Genomic DNA, 15,184 nt, shown 5'->3' on the forward strand with positions numbered 1-15,184 from the left:
AAAGAGTGGCCGTTTTCTGAGTTCAGTCTGTGCATCTGTAAAATGGGTCGAGAATTCCTGGCGAGAACTCTCAGGAGAGTTGAAAAGTGCTCCGTGTCATAACAAACAATTTGGATGACCAAAAACAGGATAGAGAATTCCAGAAAGAATGCCAGAGGGGTGGTGTGGGGGGAGAAGAGAGGAGCGCAGGAGCGCATGCTTCGCAGGCAGGAAGCAGGTGCTGAACCCCAGGTACTGCGTTTCCCTGGCCCCTGGGTGTGGCCCCCAAATAAAAGCAAACCAAGGAGGTCACGATGCCGAACACCCAGCACAGAGACCGCTGGGCAGACCTTCCACGTACGGACTGGCCGCTCTGCACCGCGGTCCAGCCTTGGGCCACTCTCGGGGCACTGGGCTGCTGGGAGGCGGGGGTGCTGGCACCGCGCGGGCCCCGGGTGGCACGTGAGCCGAGGCCAGCCCGGGCGCCCAGAGAAATCTGCGGCTGAGTGTGGGCGCCGGACGCGGCGCCTTTAAAGCCGGGCCGGGGGCGTGTCCGGAGCGCGGGCCCCGCCCCGGGCGTGTCCCCGGGCCGCCCCCGGGCGTGTCCGGCCCCGCCCCCGGGGCTGCTAGCGGCGGCCGGGGGAGGCGGGCGCGGGCGGCGGCGGGGCGCGCGCGCGGGCGGCGGCGGCGGCGGCCGTGGCGGCGCGGCGGCGCGGCGCGTCTCGCGCGGGCGTCTCGGCGATGGGCTCGCGACGTGGCGGGCGCGCCCGGGGGCGCGGGCCGGCGCGGCCCGAGTGAGCGGCGGCCGCCGGGGATGGCCGGGCCGCCCGCGCGCCGGGCGCTGCTGCTGCTGCTGGGGCCGCTGCTGGCGGCGGGCGGCGCGGCGCTGGAGATCGGCCGCTTCGACCCCGACCGCGGGCGGGCGCCGGCGCCGTGCCAGGCGGTGGAGATCCCCATGTGCCGCGGCATCGGCTACAACCTGACGCGCCTGCCCAACCTGCTGGGCCACACGTCGCAGGGCGAGGCGGCCGCCGAGCTGGCCGAGTTCGCGCCGCTCGTGCAGTACGGCTGCCACCGCCACCTGCGCTTCTTCCTGTGCTCGCTCTACGCGCCCATGTGCACCGACCAGGTCTCGACGCCCATCCCCGCCTGCCGGCCCATGTGCGAGCAGGCGCGCCTGCGCTGCGCGCCCATCATGGAGCAGTTCAACTTCGGCTGGCCCGACTCGCTCGACTGCGCGCGGCTGCCCACGCGCAACGACCCGCACGCGCTGTGCATCGAGGCGCCCGAGAACGCCACGGCCGGCCCGGCCGAGCCGCACAAGGGCCTGGGCATGCTGCCCGTGGCGCCGCGGCCCGCGCGGCCCCCCGGCGACGCGGCCCCGGGCCCCGGCGGCGGCGGTGGCGCGGGCGGCGCGGGCGGCGGCGGCGCGTGCGAGAACCCCGAGAAGTTCCAGTACGTGGCCAAGAGCCGCTCGTGCGCGCCGCGCTGCGGCCCGGGCGTCGAGGTGTTCTGGTCGCGGCGGGACAAGGACTTCGCGCTGGTGTGGATGGCCGTGTGGTCGGCGCTGTGCTTCTTCTCCACCGCCTTCACCGTGCTCACCTTCCTGCTGGAGCCGCACCGCTTCCAGTACCCCGAGCGCCCCATCATCTTCCTGTCCATGTGCTACAACGTCTACTCGCTGGCCTTCCTCATCCGCGCCGTGGCCGGGGCGCAGAGCGTGGCCTGCGACCAGGAGGCGGGCGCCCTCTACGTGATCCAGGAGGGCCTGGAGAACACGGGCTGCACCCTGGTCTTCCTGCTGCTCTATTACTTCGGCATGGCCAGCTCGCTCTGGTGGGTGGTGCTGACGCTCACCTGGTTCCTCGCCGCTGGCAAAAAGTGGGGCCACGAGGCCATCGAGGCCCACGGTAGCTACTTCCACCTGGCTGCCTGGGGCCTCCCGGCGCTCAAGACCATTGTCATCCTGACGCTGCGCAAGGTGGCCGGGGACGAGCTGACCGGGCTCTGCTATGTGGCCAGCATGGACGCAGCGGCGCTCACGGGCTTCGTGCTGGTGCCCCTCTCCTGCTACCTAGTGCTGGGCACCAGCTTCCTCCTGACGGGCTTCGTGGCCCTCTTCCACATCCGCAAGATCATGAAGACGGGCGGCACCAACACGGAGAAGCTGGAGAAGCTCATGGTCAAGATTGGCGTCTTCTCCATCCTCTACACCGTGCCGGCCACCTGCGTCATCGTGTGCTACGTCTATGAGCGCCTCAACATGGACGTGTGGCACCTGCGGGCCACGGAGCAGCCATGCGTGGCGGCCACCACGCCCGGGGGCCGGAGGGACTGCTCGCTGCAGGGGGGCTCCGTGCCCACCGTGGCCGTGTTCATGCTCAAGATCTTCATGTCGCTGGTGGTGGGGATCACCAGCGGCGTCTGGGTGTGGAGCTCCAAGACCTTTCAGACCTGGCAGAGCCTGTGCCACCGCAAGATGGCAGCCGGCCGGGCCCGGGCCAAGGCCTGCCGGGCTCCCGGGGGCTACGGTCACGGCCCGCACTGCCATTACAAGGCTCCTACCGTGGTGTTGCACATGACTAAGACAGATCTCTCTCTGGAGAACCCCACACATCTCTAGGGACACGGGGCGGCCCCAGGCGGCTGTTGCCCCCTGCCAGCCTCCCCCACTCGCCGGAGGAAACAGCTGAGGAACAGCTGCCCAGCTGTCAGGTCAGGCAAGTGAGCACCAGGGGCCCCCGAGGCGGGTGGGGAGATGCCTTCCAGCCTCAGCAGTCCAGGCCCCGGTGGGACTCGACTCCCCCGAAGGGGTGGGGGCAGCTGCCGAGTCCCCACAGGGCTGGGGGCAGCGTGAGGACGGGAGGAGGGCCGAGGGGGCCGGTCCAGCAGGGAGTTTATTTAATGATGTAATTTATTGTTGCATCCCTGTGCTGTGACTGGAATAAAGGCCTTGTGGCACCACTGAGTCCTCTGTGTGGGGAGCAGAGCCGGGGTGGGTGTAGGGGACCCCCCGTCAGGACCACACCCAAGGTGCAACTTGGGTCTTGAGTGCAGGGGTCGGTCATCACCCCATAGGCTGTCTCGGAGGTAACCAGTCCTGCTTCCCCAACAGACTGGGATGCTGGCTCGGTGGGGGGCTCTGAAGGCCCTGGGATACGCCCCCCAAAACGCACTGTAGTCTCTGGGGCCTGCGGGCAAATCCTTCTCAGTGACGTTCCTCGCCTGTAGAAAATGGGGCGTCAGCCTCTCTAGGGCTCCCACGGAAGCCATGGTCCCTGGGTGGAGCGCGGTTGGGGCCGGAGGCAGCAGATGTGGGCATGAAGAATGGGAACCCCCGGGTCCCAGAGCCACAGCACAGCGGGGAGGGCGTTTGCCTTGCACGCAGGCGACCTGAGTTTGATCCCTGGCATCCCATATGGTCCCCCGAGCACCACCAGGAGTGATTCCTGAGTGCAGAGCCGGGAGTAACTCTTGAACGTTGCTGGGCATGACCCAAATGGCCTAACAAAAATAAAAGAATGGGAGGCCTGGGGCACAGTGGGCACATGTCAACAGCCCAGGGCAGGGGCAGGTGCAGTGGGAGCTCACCCACTCACCTGCCAACCAGGTGTGTGCGCGGAGGCGGGGTGCTCAGGGCAGCAGGGCCTGTCCCATCTGTCCACTGTAAGGGGCCACCAGCCAATGAGGATGGTGGCTCCTGTCCCTGGGGCCTCATTCGAGGCGGCTGAAGGCCAACACCTTCTGGCACCCACCACCTACCTCACAGGTCCCTGACACTGTTCGGGGAGGAAACCCCCAAGATAGCCCAGCGCTGAGTCGAGGGGCTGACCCCCGCCCCGCCCCCCTTCCTTTTCCCCAGAGCTCAGTGAAGGCGACACGCCCAAGCGGGAAGCGGGGCGCTGCATTGCAGAGCCGAGGGTGTTCCGGGGGCTGGAGGAAGGCAGCAGGCAGTGGGCACCAAGAGGGCCCCAGCCAGGGCGGGCGGCCCCGCTGAGGCCCTGAGACCCCCCTCCCCCAGCTCCATTTCCCAGACAGCACCACAGGCGGGCGGGGAGCAGCAGGTGTAGAGAGGGAAACACAGGGGCACCCCAGAGCCGCACAGAATGCCTCAGAAGCCACGCCCGCCTGTGCTGGGCCCCCCGGGGGTCAGCGGTCACAGGGCGTGTGCAGGACCCAAGTGTGCATTTGTTCCTGCTTCGGGACGGGTGACCCCCACCCCACACCCCGGTGTGGACGCCTGGCTTCCTGGCTAGCTGGAGACAAGAATCCCCAGTTTAGAATGTGGAGCCAGGCAAAGGCGCTGGATTCCGGACAGGAATGGCAATTCACTGGAGTCAGCGAAAGATGCACCCAAAGATCCCACCCGCACTGGAGGGAGAAGCCCAGCAGCCTAAGGGGTGTCTGGGACACATCCCCGCCCCCGTCCAGGCCCGCATGTGGTCAGCACTGTCTGCCAGTGCTGGCCGCCTCCAACCCCCCCGCCCCCCCGCTCCAGCGAGCAGCTCGGCCTCGACCCCGCAGCACACCATCTCCTGGGGGTGCAGGACCCCAGGTCCCGAGCACGTGGCCACAAATACACCGACGAGCCCCGCCCCCAGCTCTCCAACTACAGGGACAAACAGATCTGCTGAACCACATCTTCTTTATAAACACAAGTACATAATATTTATTTGAAATTCCAATTTATTACAAGTTTACCCTTTCGCGGGGCCCTTCCTCCTCAAAGACGATTTAAAAAACAACAAACAGCTCAGGTGTCACGAGGCGGGACTGCGATTCTCACTGCGACAAGTACAGGCGGGGAGAGGCCGGCAGGCGGGCGGTGGTGGCACAAGGCAGCCTAGTCAGTGCTAACTCGGCCCGCAGAGGGGGTCGCTCGCCCCAGCAATGGCAACGGGCCCATCCCGTCGTCCCGGTTAGGTTCTGGGTGAGAGGCTCCATTTATGCTCAGGGCTTGTGGGTTGCAAAACCCTGGGCGGCTGCTTTTCCCTTAACCTAAGTAGGTGCCCAAGCGCTTCCAACTTTCCCGCCAGCAGCTGACGGGTAGGAGATCCAACCCTGCTTCGTGTTTTTCTAGAAACGTGCCACAAAGGGGCAAGGGGTCTGCAGAGCTCTGCCTAAAGCCCACCCCAGCACTGAGTGTGGGGGGAAGGCTGGTCTGAGCTGCTCCTGTCTCCCTGCCAGCCCCGACTCGGACCCCAAGATGCGGGTTTCAAGGGAGTCCCAAGGCGGAGGTGAAATGTGAGGGGAGGGGAGGTAGGAGTGGGGAGGCCACACAGCCCCCCAGAGCCCCCCCACTCGCCTCTAGAGCCTCCATGCCGACTTCTCGCAGGTGAGCGGGTGCAGGTGGGAGGGTGGGCGAGAAGCGACCACATTACCATAGAAATGACTGTACATGTGCCACAGCAAGGACGCGGACAGACACGGTGTCCTTTAGACAGCAGCGCTGCTGGAACAAGCAACTTGGAATAGCTAGAAAAGTCCATTACAAAATTAAACATTTCAATCTTCCTGCTTCTCTTGTGCTCCCCTAAGAGCGTCTCCGGTTCGTGGGTGGGCTAGGCTCCAACACCCTCTTCCGGCCAGAGGCATCCTGGTCAGGCCCGTCATGACCGGATGAAGCAGGACCCCGGTCTCTAGGTGAAGTGCCTTCAGTTTTTCCTTTTTTTTTTCTTTTTTCTTTTTTAAACCCTTTTGTGTTTTTGGAAGGAGGTAAAGTGGGATGGGGAGCGGGGAAGGGAAGGGGGGGGATGGGATGGTCAGGGATGGCCCCAGGGCATGTCCCTTTGCTCTGCCAAGATGGTGATGCTGGTGACCAGAGAATTCCGTATAGCACTGACACGCCACTGCAAGGGCCAGGGCAGAGGGGACGACGCGGCGGGCACGAGGTCATCAAGAACTAGAGGGACAAGTTCGGGGGGGCTCCTGGGCCCTCCCCGCCCTCCCCTATGGCATACAGAAACCCCCAGAGCCCAGAGGCTTGGCACTGCTGCGGTGACCCGTGGGGAGGGACCTCGGGAACAAAGACAGGAGGGGACCGGGCTCCCGGGCACAGCCGCCCCTCGCGCTCTTCCCGGACACTTAGGCGGAGAAAAAGAAGGTCACGAACACCCACCACTCGCTTCTGCCACCAAACCCACACGGGGCTCCGCGCTCGCGCCTCCGTGGGAGGCCGCGGCCCTGCTGGGCTCCTGTGCGCTCTCCCTTCCTGGGCCCCTCCCCCCTCCCTGCTCTCCCCTCGGTCCCCCCACCCCGACGTCAGCGCCCTCACCACGGCCCTGCCTACTTCTTCTGTCTTCGGCCCCTGGACTGCCCCGCAGGCTCCAGCCCACCGTCCCCCTCGTCCTCGGCAGGGCGCTCAGGGAACTTCTTGCGTTTCCGGCGCACGTAGGGGTGGCCGGGCAGGTGTTTGCGCAGCAGCGCCAGCAGGCACTCTTCGGTCTTGGCCGTGCACTCCAGCACGGGGCTGCCCCGGCAGTTGTACAGCTCGGCGTTGGCGAACACCTGCTTCATGTCGCTGAGAAACTCCTGCACCGAGCGGTAGTTCCCACAGGAGCATTTGTTCCGCATCGTCTGGAAGTCCATGGGGTGCGTGACCACGTCATAGTAGTCCTCCGCCTCGTCACGTGTCACGGGCTCCCTGGGAGAACCAGAAAGCCAGTGAGCAAGCCACACGCCAGACAGGACAGGCCGCCCGGGCCTGGGGGTGGCCAGCGGGGGGAGGCCAGGTCACATCCTGACGGAAGGGGGTCAGGGAGCTCCCCGAGGGGCAGGTTCCCGCACCCTTCCCCCCCGCCAGCTGCCCTCAAGGGCTCACCGGAAGGGCCAGCTGAAGCGGTACTTGATGACCTTGTGCAGGATCTCCTCGCACTTCTGCAACTCCAGGCTCTGCCTCCGGGAGCTCCGCTTGGTCTGCAGCACCTGCACCAAAGGCGGGAGTGCAAGGCTGCTCAGGACCCGGAGACGAGCGGCACACGGGAAGGGGCTGAATAAAAACCGGTGGCCAGGGCGACAGTACAGCAGGCAGGCGCTTGCCCTGCACGGCGAGCGCCACCAGGAGTGGCCCCTCTGCACTGCAGCTGCGACCATGTGCTGAAGCCCAACGGGCTGGCCGTAAGGCAAGGGGAGTGCCTTAACCCCTGACTATCCTTCCAGCTCAGAACAAGTAAACACAAGTAGGCTGAAGGCACCGGGGAGGGTGCCCCCCACTCCCAGCACCACTAGGGGCGTTCTGTCTCCCCCATGCAGAATTATACAAGGATGAGAGCCCGGCCACTGGGGGCGGGAGGATCAAAGCCTTGTGCCATAAGTTGGAGCAGCTGCTCACTTGCTCCCCCTGGTGGGAGCGACCAGAGTGGCAGAGGATTCTCTGAGAGCAGATGGATCTGGGTGGATATGGGTCAGTCTTGGGGACCACCAGAAAGCCAAGGAGCCCAGCTGCCAGAGAAGCAGGAGGACGTGGTCGGGGGTGTTTCTTAGGCCACAGGCTGCGCTGAGAGCACTGTGTGGGGGGGCTTGAGGGTGGGAGCGCACTACTCTATCTCAGTGCCTTTGGATCTTCCAAATAGTGGGCTTCCCCACAGCTTCCCCGCCCCCACAGCAGCCCAGACAGGGAAGCTTCTAGGGCTTCTCTGCTCTTGAAAGCGCTGGTGCCATCAAAGGCAAAGGCCCCCCTCGCCGGCAGGGAGGGTGGGGACTCCCGTGCGGCTGCCGGAACAACTGTCAGCAACAGCCACCCAGCACGGGGGGCGCGGACACGGCTGGCATTCCCCCGGAGCCCCAGCCCTCCACGGCCTGAGACACATGGCGGCTATTTTAGAACCTAGCGAGCTGCAGGCTGCCCATCACCAGAGACGGGCTGCGGGCAGCAGCAGGGATGCCGGACATAGCAGCTCCAGGGCTGGGATGCTCGGCCCAGGGCCCACCATCTGCCTCCTTCTCCCCAGTGAGGGCAGAGGGAGGGGAGAGGCTGTCCCACCTGCTGCCTGGCAGAGCCCTACTTCACGAGCAGAGAGACACTGGCGGGAGACGAGAGATCAGAGTTTTGGGGCCACACCTGGCGGAACAAGGGTTAGGGGAGCGGGAGAGAGGTCCAGGTGGTGCTGGGTACAGAGCTGACACCCGCATCCAGCCGGAGAAGATGCTTACCAGCTCATCCACCTCGCCATCGTCCACGGGCGGTGCTTTTGGCTGAGTCCTCCGGGCGGGGTGTGGCTTCTTACCCGGCCGTCGGCCTGGTCTTGTGGGGGGAATGGCCCCCTGCTTGCCCCGGATGGTCTTTCGAGGTCTCACTGAAATAAAGCAAGGGCACATGGAGTCAAGTGGTGGACGGAGGAGCCCGCAGCGCCGGCTCGGACTCCCATGGTGGACACGGGAGGTGAAGCCCACCGGCCATCTCTTACAGCCTGGCCACGAGTCCTGGGAACGTAAACCCTGAGGCCTCACTCGCTCACAAGTGGCCACTGTCCAGAGCTCCTGACCCCGAGCCCAGTCTGTGTGTGGGTTCTCGGGAGATGGACGGCTGGACAGGGGGACGATCTAGCAAACACATGTTTCCTCACCACCATGACCTTTGCAGAGAAAAGCTGAGGCTCTAAAAATAGCTTTAGGGGGGGAGAAAAGCCCAGTCCAGCTGATGGGCCATGTCCCGAGTGTGCCGGCCCCAGTCCTACTCTTACATCTGGTGAGAGAGCACAGGGGACTTCCAGAAAACCTCCCGAGAACAGGGCCCAGACTGGCTCTGCCCCGGGCTTATAACAGACACTCAAAATCAAAGCAACTCTCCTTGACCTCTGCACTCAGGATACAAAGATGACCTCATAGCCTCTACACCCGACAGTCCCTGAGCAGAGAACGAGGGGACATTGCATACAGGTGCATGCGGAAGCAACAATACCAAGAACAAGGCCGGGGCGGTAGGACAGTGGGAAGGACGCTGGCCTCGCACGCAGTGACCTGGGTCTGATCCCCAGCACTGAGATCACTCAGCCCACCAGGAGTGATCCCTGAGCATAACTGGGGATGGCCCCCAGACAGAACAAAATAAAACAAAAGTGGAATGAGTAAACCAGTACTACAATCTACCACAGGAGAGCACAGTGTCCAGCCACCAAGCCAGAAGCTGTGGGGCACTTGAAGGGGGTGCAGGAGAGCGCTGACCTTGAGGTCAAGCCACACCCTCCGACCGGGAAGAGGCACAGCACGTGCAAACCGCGCTGGAAGAAAGGCAGGCGGGGGCGCCCCAAGGTCACCGAGTGCAGAGAAAGTCCAGGGCACCCCAGACTCTGCACACTGGGGCGGCATGGCATTGGGACAGGTGAATGAATGAGGCAAAACGAAGACTTACATCGCAAACCAGCCACCTCATAATCTTCCTCCTCCTCCTCTTCCTCTTCCTCCTCCTCTTCCTCTTCCTCATCCTCCTCTTCTTCGCTGCCATCAGAGGCGGATTCCTCAGTGTAATTCCTGCGGGGAAGACCCAGTTCGAGAGGGCACAGCCAACAGCACCCTCTCTGCAGACACAGGCTGACGGGAGGAGGGAACCCGGGAGTCCCAGCCCAGGCCGGGGCACAGGCCACAGGCCGCTAGCCTGTTTCAACCCTGTGACCCTGACAGGCCCCGAGCGACACCTTGGCGACAGAAACCGGGAACACCACGCGAGCCCGCTTCTCTCAACATCAGACGGTGCCGAGCCCCTCCCTGTCCTCCCAGAAACAGCCCGAGAGGCCACCCTTCGGCTGTCCTGACCCGGCACTCCAGGGGTAAACAGGCAGACAGGTGCAGCTCCACCTTGCTGGCCCCTCTCCAGCGGCGGGGACAGTGCGCGCAGATGACCACCACATCAAAGCGCAGTAATCCCAGCTGGGAGCAGCTGCCTCCCGCCAGGAGGCTGGGATGGAGCAAGGCATCCAGGGACACTGGGAGGTGGGTGCAGATCAGACAGCTCTGCGCCTTCAAAGGCGAGGTGCCTAAGAGCGGCCCTTCAGTGACCTCGAATTTCAGTGGAGGACAGAGCGCTTTTAACTCGGCGGCCATTAGGCAGCTACTTTTCATGACGCCCTGGGATCTGATGAAGAACAATGCTTCCTACTCTCAGACACTAACAATCCCATTATTATTATTTTTTTTTAGAGGGGTGGGGACACACCTGGCAATGCTCAGAGTTACTCCGAGTTCTGCACTCAGGACTTGGCGGTGCTTTAGGGACCATATGGGATCAAACCATATGGCTGGCCATGAGCAAGGCAAGCGCCCCCGCCTCTGAGCTATCTCCCCAGCCCCCCAAAGCCACTGTTTCATCCTTGCAAGCTGATACAACTAAGCCCATCACTAGGTGCCCGATGGCCCCACCAGCACCCCAAGGTTCCTTGCCCCGAGATGGAAGTTTCTGATTGGGAAAGCCACACAAGCAGATCTTTGTCCTGAGCAAGTCCTTTGGGTGTCTCCACAAAAGCTGGTGAGTCAAGGGGGATGAGATCAGAGGAGGTAAGGAAGAAGCTGAAAAGAGCCCCAGGAAGGCCAGAGCAGGGGGACTGAGAGACTGGGCAGTGCAGCAAGTCAGAGGCACGTGGACATCTGGCCAAGGAAGCGAACCCAAAAGACAAAAGATGTGAGATCAGGCCACTGGACACTGAGTCCTGGGGAGGAGGTCAGCTGTGATGAAGGAAGCAAAGAGCTGGACACATCAGCCCAGGGGGAGGCCAAGTGGAAGCCAAGGCAGAAAGGAATTAGCAGTGATCACGGGGACCAGAGAGATGGTACGGCAGGGAGGACTGACGCAGGTTCAATTCCTGGCACCCCAAACGGTGACCCGAGCCCTAGTGGGAGTGATCCCTGAGCACCTCTGGTGTGTGCCTACCCCAACCCGCCCCCAAGGAAAGTAACGACCAGAAAGTGAACAAAACCAATAAACAGCAAATGAACATGATGCTCCTTAGAAACTGCTCAACTGGATCAACTCCAGGGAGACGGCTTAAAGCACGAGCCACGCATCCTGCTGTGGATTCCACCCCTGGCCCCACACAGCAGCCCTGAGCACTGAGTCGGGAGTAGCCCCAGAACACTGATAGGTACGAGTCAGAAACCAAGGAGAAAAAGAAAGTAAGTTCTCTGTGAGGGGCTGAGCTCAGCGATACAGCCCATGGTGCGCGAGCAGAAGGCCTGGGTTCTGTGCCCAGCACCGCAAACAGGACAAAACAAAGCTAAGTCTCACCTGCCACGAGAGTTGCGCCTGGCGGTAGCGGGCTGGCAGGCCGGGCACTGCCACTCACCATCTGGCACTTCATAAAGGGCCGGCCTCAGACAAAACAGGTGGAAGGCTTTATTACACTCGTCACACAGGATCAGTTTGTCATCCTCACCTGCAAGAAGAAAAACTTACAGATCACTGCGGCGGGAGGTTATGAGAAAGAGCCACACCCCTCAATTGACACCCTCAAGAACAAACACTCTAGAATACCGCTCCCGTGATTAAAAAAAAAAACAACAGTCAGGGTGGTGGTGGGGTGGAGGGGTGGGGGTGTGGGTTGCTGAGGTTCTAGTGAATTTAAGGCTGACGTCTTCTGACTTCTACCCCCTCAAGTTCTGCCCCCAGCTGTGAGAAGAGAAAGCCAGAGAGCAGGAAGGCGAAGGCACCCCACTAAGGAACCCCCTGGTCTTTGCCCTGACTGACCCCAACTCACGACGGCTAGGGTTTGATGAAGGGTTCAGCTTCCTGACATTTGAGGCACGACATCAACGTAACAGTGATTTCATCTCCCCTCACTCCCTTTCATTCTAAACCAGATTTTAGAGCAACTGAGGGATTTAATGGTAGGCTTGAAAATTACACCCAACTGGATTCACAAAATAACTCAGGCCACTGAGCAGCCAGCTGCTGGAGACAGCGGCCCAGAAGCTCCCCCTGCACAGGGTGCTCAGGGCCCCGGGAGACAGCCCTGCATCTCAGCCACAATGTGTCAACAGCGCCCTCTGCTGCTAACGCCGGTCTCGAGTCATGGAGGACTTGAAATCAGACTGAAGGATATAAGACTAATTTTTGTTCCCTGAAAAATTCTTCAAGATAGACAGAATAAAAGTTCTTTTATGTTCAAAAATAAGGGAAAGGCTTGCTTTGGCTGAACAGCATGCAAGTTCAAAGACCAGCATTTCAGATTCTCCCTTCCCCCACCCCAGCATAATCTGTCTAAACATACTTAGAAGCTGTGCAGTTTTATTTACATTTTTGGTTTTTGAGCCACACCTGGCAGTGCTCAGGGCTCACTACTGGCGAGGCTCAGGGTGCGATATGGGTGTCAAGGATCAAACCTGGGTTGGCAGGACAAGCACCCCACCCAGTAAAAGCTGTGTACTTCTGAAAAGTTTATCTGGGGAGGGCTGGAGCGATAGCACAGCGGGTAGGGCGTTTGCCTTGCACGCGGCCGACCCGGGTTCGATTCCCAGCATCCCATATGGTCCCCTGAGCACCGCCAGGGGTAATTCCTGAGTGCAGAGCCAGGAGTAACCCCTGTGCATCGCTGGGTGTGACCCAAAAAGTAAAAAAAAAAAAGAAAAGAAAAAGAAAAAGAAAAAGAAAAGTTTATCTAGGGAGAGTGAGCGTGCTGGAGGCAGTTCAGCAGGCAGGGCACTTACTTGCTCTGCATGCTGCTGGCCCAGGCTCCAGCCCATATGGTCGCCTGCTAGCAGGGATCCCTGAGCACAGAGCCACCGCTAAGTCCTGAGCACTGTCGGTTGTGGCCCAGAACCAAACAACAAGAATTATTTGGGACGCTTACCTTTCTTCCGACAAACTTTGCACCTGGCATTTTCGGCTGACATGTCCCACTTGATGCAGGCGTCCAGCATCCCCAGGAGGACGTGCATCCTGGAGAAGGTCTGGGCTTCGCGGATCGCCGTCTTCCACTTTTCTAGTGCAGACGCGACCTAGAGACCAAACCAGACCCGTGTAATGAGAAGGACCTTGAAGACAGGCAATGTGGAGAGAACTAGAAATACGAAGAAACGTAAGACTGTTCGGAGTATGTTCACCTCCCAGAACGTCTCTGGACTAACCCATGAGCCTGACAGGCGTGAGTGAATACATACGGCAAGACTCTGAAGGGGGAAAGACCACTGTCAAAGGTCAAAGAACTGGGGCTTAGATGAAGTGTGACTAGAGACAGATCTCTTTACTAGGGTGTCCAGGTAACACAGAAATACTGAGTATCTGTAATGCATTCAGCAGTCCTTAAAAGTGTTAAGTAACTGAAAGAGAAATATTCATCTTGATTTTATCACTAACTTCTAACTAATCTGAAAAAAATTTTTAATTTTTTAAAATTTTTTCTTTTTTTTTGCTTTTTTTGGGTCACACCTGGCGATGCACAGGTGTTACTCCTGGCTCAGCACTCAGGGGACCATATGGGATGCTGGAATTCGAACTCGGGTCGGCCGCGTGCGAGGCAAACGCCCTACCCGCTGTGCTATCACTCCAGCCCCCATTTTTTAAAAAATTTTTTAAATTTTTTTGGGCTGGAGTGATAGCACAGCGGGTAGGGCGTTTGCCTCGCACACGGCCGATCCGGGTTCGATTCCCAGCATCCCATATGGTCCCCTGAGCGCCGCCAGGAGTAATTCCTGAGTGCAGAGCCAGGAGTGGCCCCTGTGCATTGCCAGCTTGTGACCCAAAAAGAAAAAAAAAATTTTAATTTTATTGAATCACCATGAGATAGTTACAAGCTCTCATGTTTGGGTTATAATCTCACAATGATCAAACACCCATCCCTCCACTAGTGCACATTCCCCACCATCAATATCCCGTGTATACACCCCTCTTTCCCACCTAATGTGAAAAATTTTAATGTCTGAGGCTAAAGCAATGATACAGGAGGTAGGGTGCTTGCCTTGACATAGCCAGCCTGCATCTATCTCTGGCGTCCTATGTGGTCCTGAGTACCACCAGGAGTAACTCCTGTATGCAGAGCCGGGAGTGGGAGAGTGGGAGGGAGGGAGGGAAGGAGGGAGGAGGGAAGGAAGGAAGTAGGGAGGGAGGGAGGGATTGAGGGAGAGAGGGAGGGAGCCTGGCTTTAATCTGGATGGCTAGCCTCAGGTAACTTGCATTGATTTCAGAAAATAGAACTGCTTATAATGAACCCAGTATGGGCTGGAGTGGGCAGAGTCCTTGGCTTGCTAACAGCCAACCTGAGTTTGATCACCAGGACCACTAATGGTCCCCTGAGCTCACCGGAGTGATCCCTGAACAGAGCCCTGAGCACCACCTGGTAGAGGAGGCAGGAGAGGTTGAAATGGACTCTGCTGCCCTCTAGCGGGCAGTTGGGTGAAGGCAATCACTGTTACTGTCACTCTGTTGCTCATAGATTTGTTCGAGCGGGCACCAGTAATGTCTCTCACCATGAGACTTATTGTTACTGTTTTTGGCATATCCAATATGCCACAGGTAGCTTGCCAGGCTCTGCGGGAGGGGCGGAGGAATTGAACACGGGTCAGCCACGTGAAAGGCAAACACCCTACCGCTGTGCTACACCCTACCGCTGTGCTATCGCTCCAGCCTCCGTAAGCAAGAAAAAGTCCTCAGCACGGGGCTGGAGCAGTATCACTGCAGGTAGGGCATTTGCCTTGCACATCGCCAGGTGTGACCCAAAAAGGGAAGGGGGAAGCCCTCAGCATGCAGCAGTGCTTATTTCCCACAAATTTTAAGTTCTGGGAAATCAATAGTTTATCTGACCTCATTAGAAGAACAAAAATGAGCGGCCAGAGCAATAGTACAGCGGGAGTGGTAGTACGGGGCGCTTGCCTTGCATGTGGCCTACCTGGGTTCCACCCCCAGCATCCCACACGGTCCCTTGAGCAGTGGCAGGAGTGATCCCTGAGCAAAGAGCCAGGAATATACCCTGAGCATTGTTGGGTGTGGCCCTAAACCAAAAACTAAAATAAAACCGAAAGCAATCTTAGAAATTAGCTTATTCACCCTTATTTTGTGGGGGCCATGCAGTGCTGCGGCTGGAAGCTGACTGCTGGGGGCTGCCACCAAGGGCATTCTCCCGATCATGCTGATCACAGACAGGCTGGGGGTTGGTTTCTGGGGCTTATTTTTCAGACTGTTCTGAATAACACTGTTGTGAACATTCTGTACTTGTGGAACCCGATTATTTTCATGGAAAGAAAACCTGCCCAAGGTCCCACAGTGATTTTTTTATGTTCGTCT

General features: G+C 59.9%; 2 protein-coding genes across 2 annotated transcripts in view; one reads left to right on the plus strand and one right to left on the minus strand.

Annotated features, from left to right (window-relative positions):
- Window positions 1–758: 758 nt before the first annotated feature.
- Window positions 759–2,940, plus strand: FZD9 (frizzled class receptor 9). Its single transcript, XM_004620849.2, has one exon. It carries the CDS (start codon window positions 794–796, stop codon window positions 2,600–2,602), a length of 1,809 nt encoding a protein of 602 aa, XP_004620906.2. The 5' UTR covers window positions 759–793; the 3' UTR covers window positions 2,603–2,940.
- Window positions 2,941–4,647: 1,707 nt separating this feature from the next.
- The window catches only part of BAZ1B (bromodomain adjacent to zinc finger domain 1B), a 64,808-nt gene continuing 54,271 nt past the window's right edge, over window positions 4,648–15,184 (minus strand). Inside the window, exons 14-19 of the mRNA XM_055134412.1 lie at window positions 12,756–12,903; window positions 11,195–11,342; window positions 9,329–9,447; window positions 8,131–8,273; window positions 6,800–6,903; window positions 4,648–6,622 (exon numbers count right to left, since the gene is read on the minus strand). Of these exons, the coding sequence (XP_054990387.1) occupies window positions 6,265–6,622; window positions 6,800–6,903; window positions 8,131–8,273; window positions 9,329–9,447; window positions 11,195–11,342; window positions 12,756–12,903 (1,020 nt within the window). The 3' untranslated portion in view covers window positions 4,648–6,264. The remainder of the gene's footprint in view (window positions 6,623–6,799; window positions 6,904–8,130; window positions 8,274–9,328; window positions 9,448–11,194; window positions 11,343–12,755; window positions 12,904–15,184) is intronic.

The sequence above is a fragment of the Sorex araneus genome, chromosome 4, assembly GCF_027595985.1.
Source record: "Sorex araneus isolate mSorAra2 chromosome 4, mSorAra2.pri, whole genome shotgun sequence".
Taxonomy (NCBI): Eukaryota; Metazoa; Chordata; class Mammalia; order Eulipotyphla; family Soricidae; genus Sorex; species Sorex araneus.

What these genes read in the sequence shown, in the direction of transcription:
- FZD9 (XM_004620849.2), top strand. Translation starts at nt 794, where the DNA reads ATGGCCGGGCCGCCCGCGCGCCGGGCGCTGCTGCTGCTGCTGGGGCCG.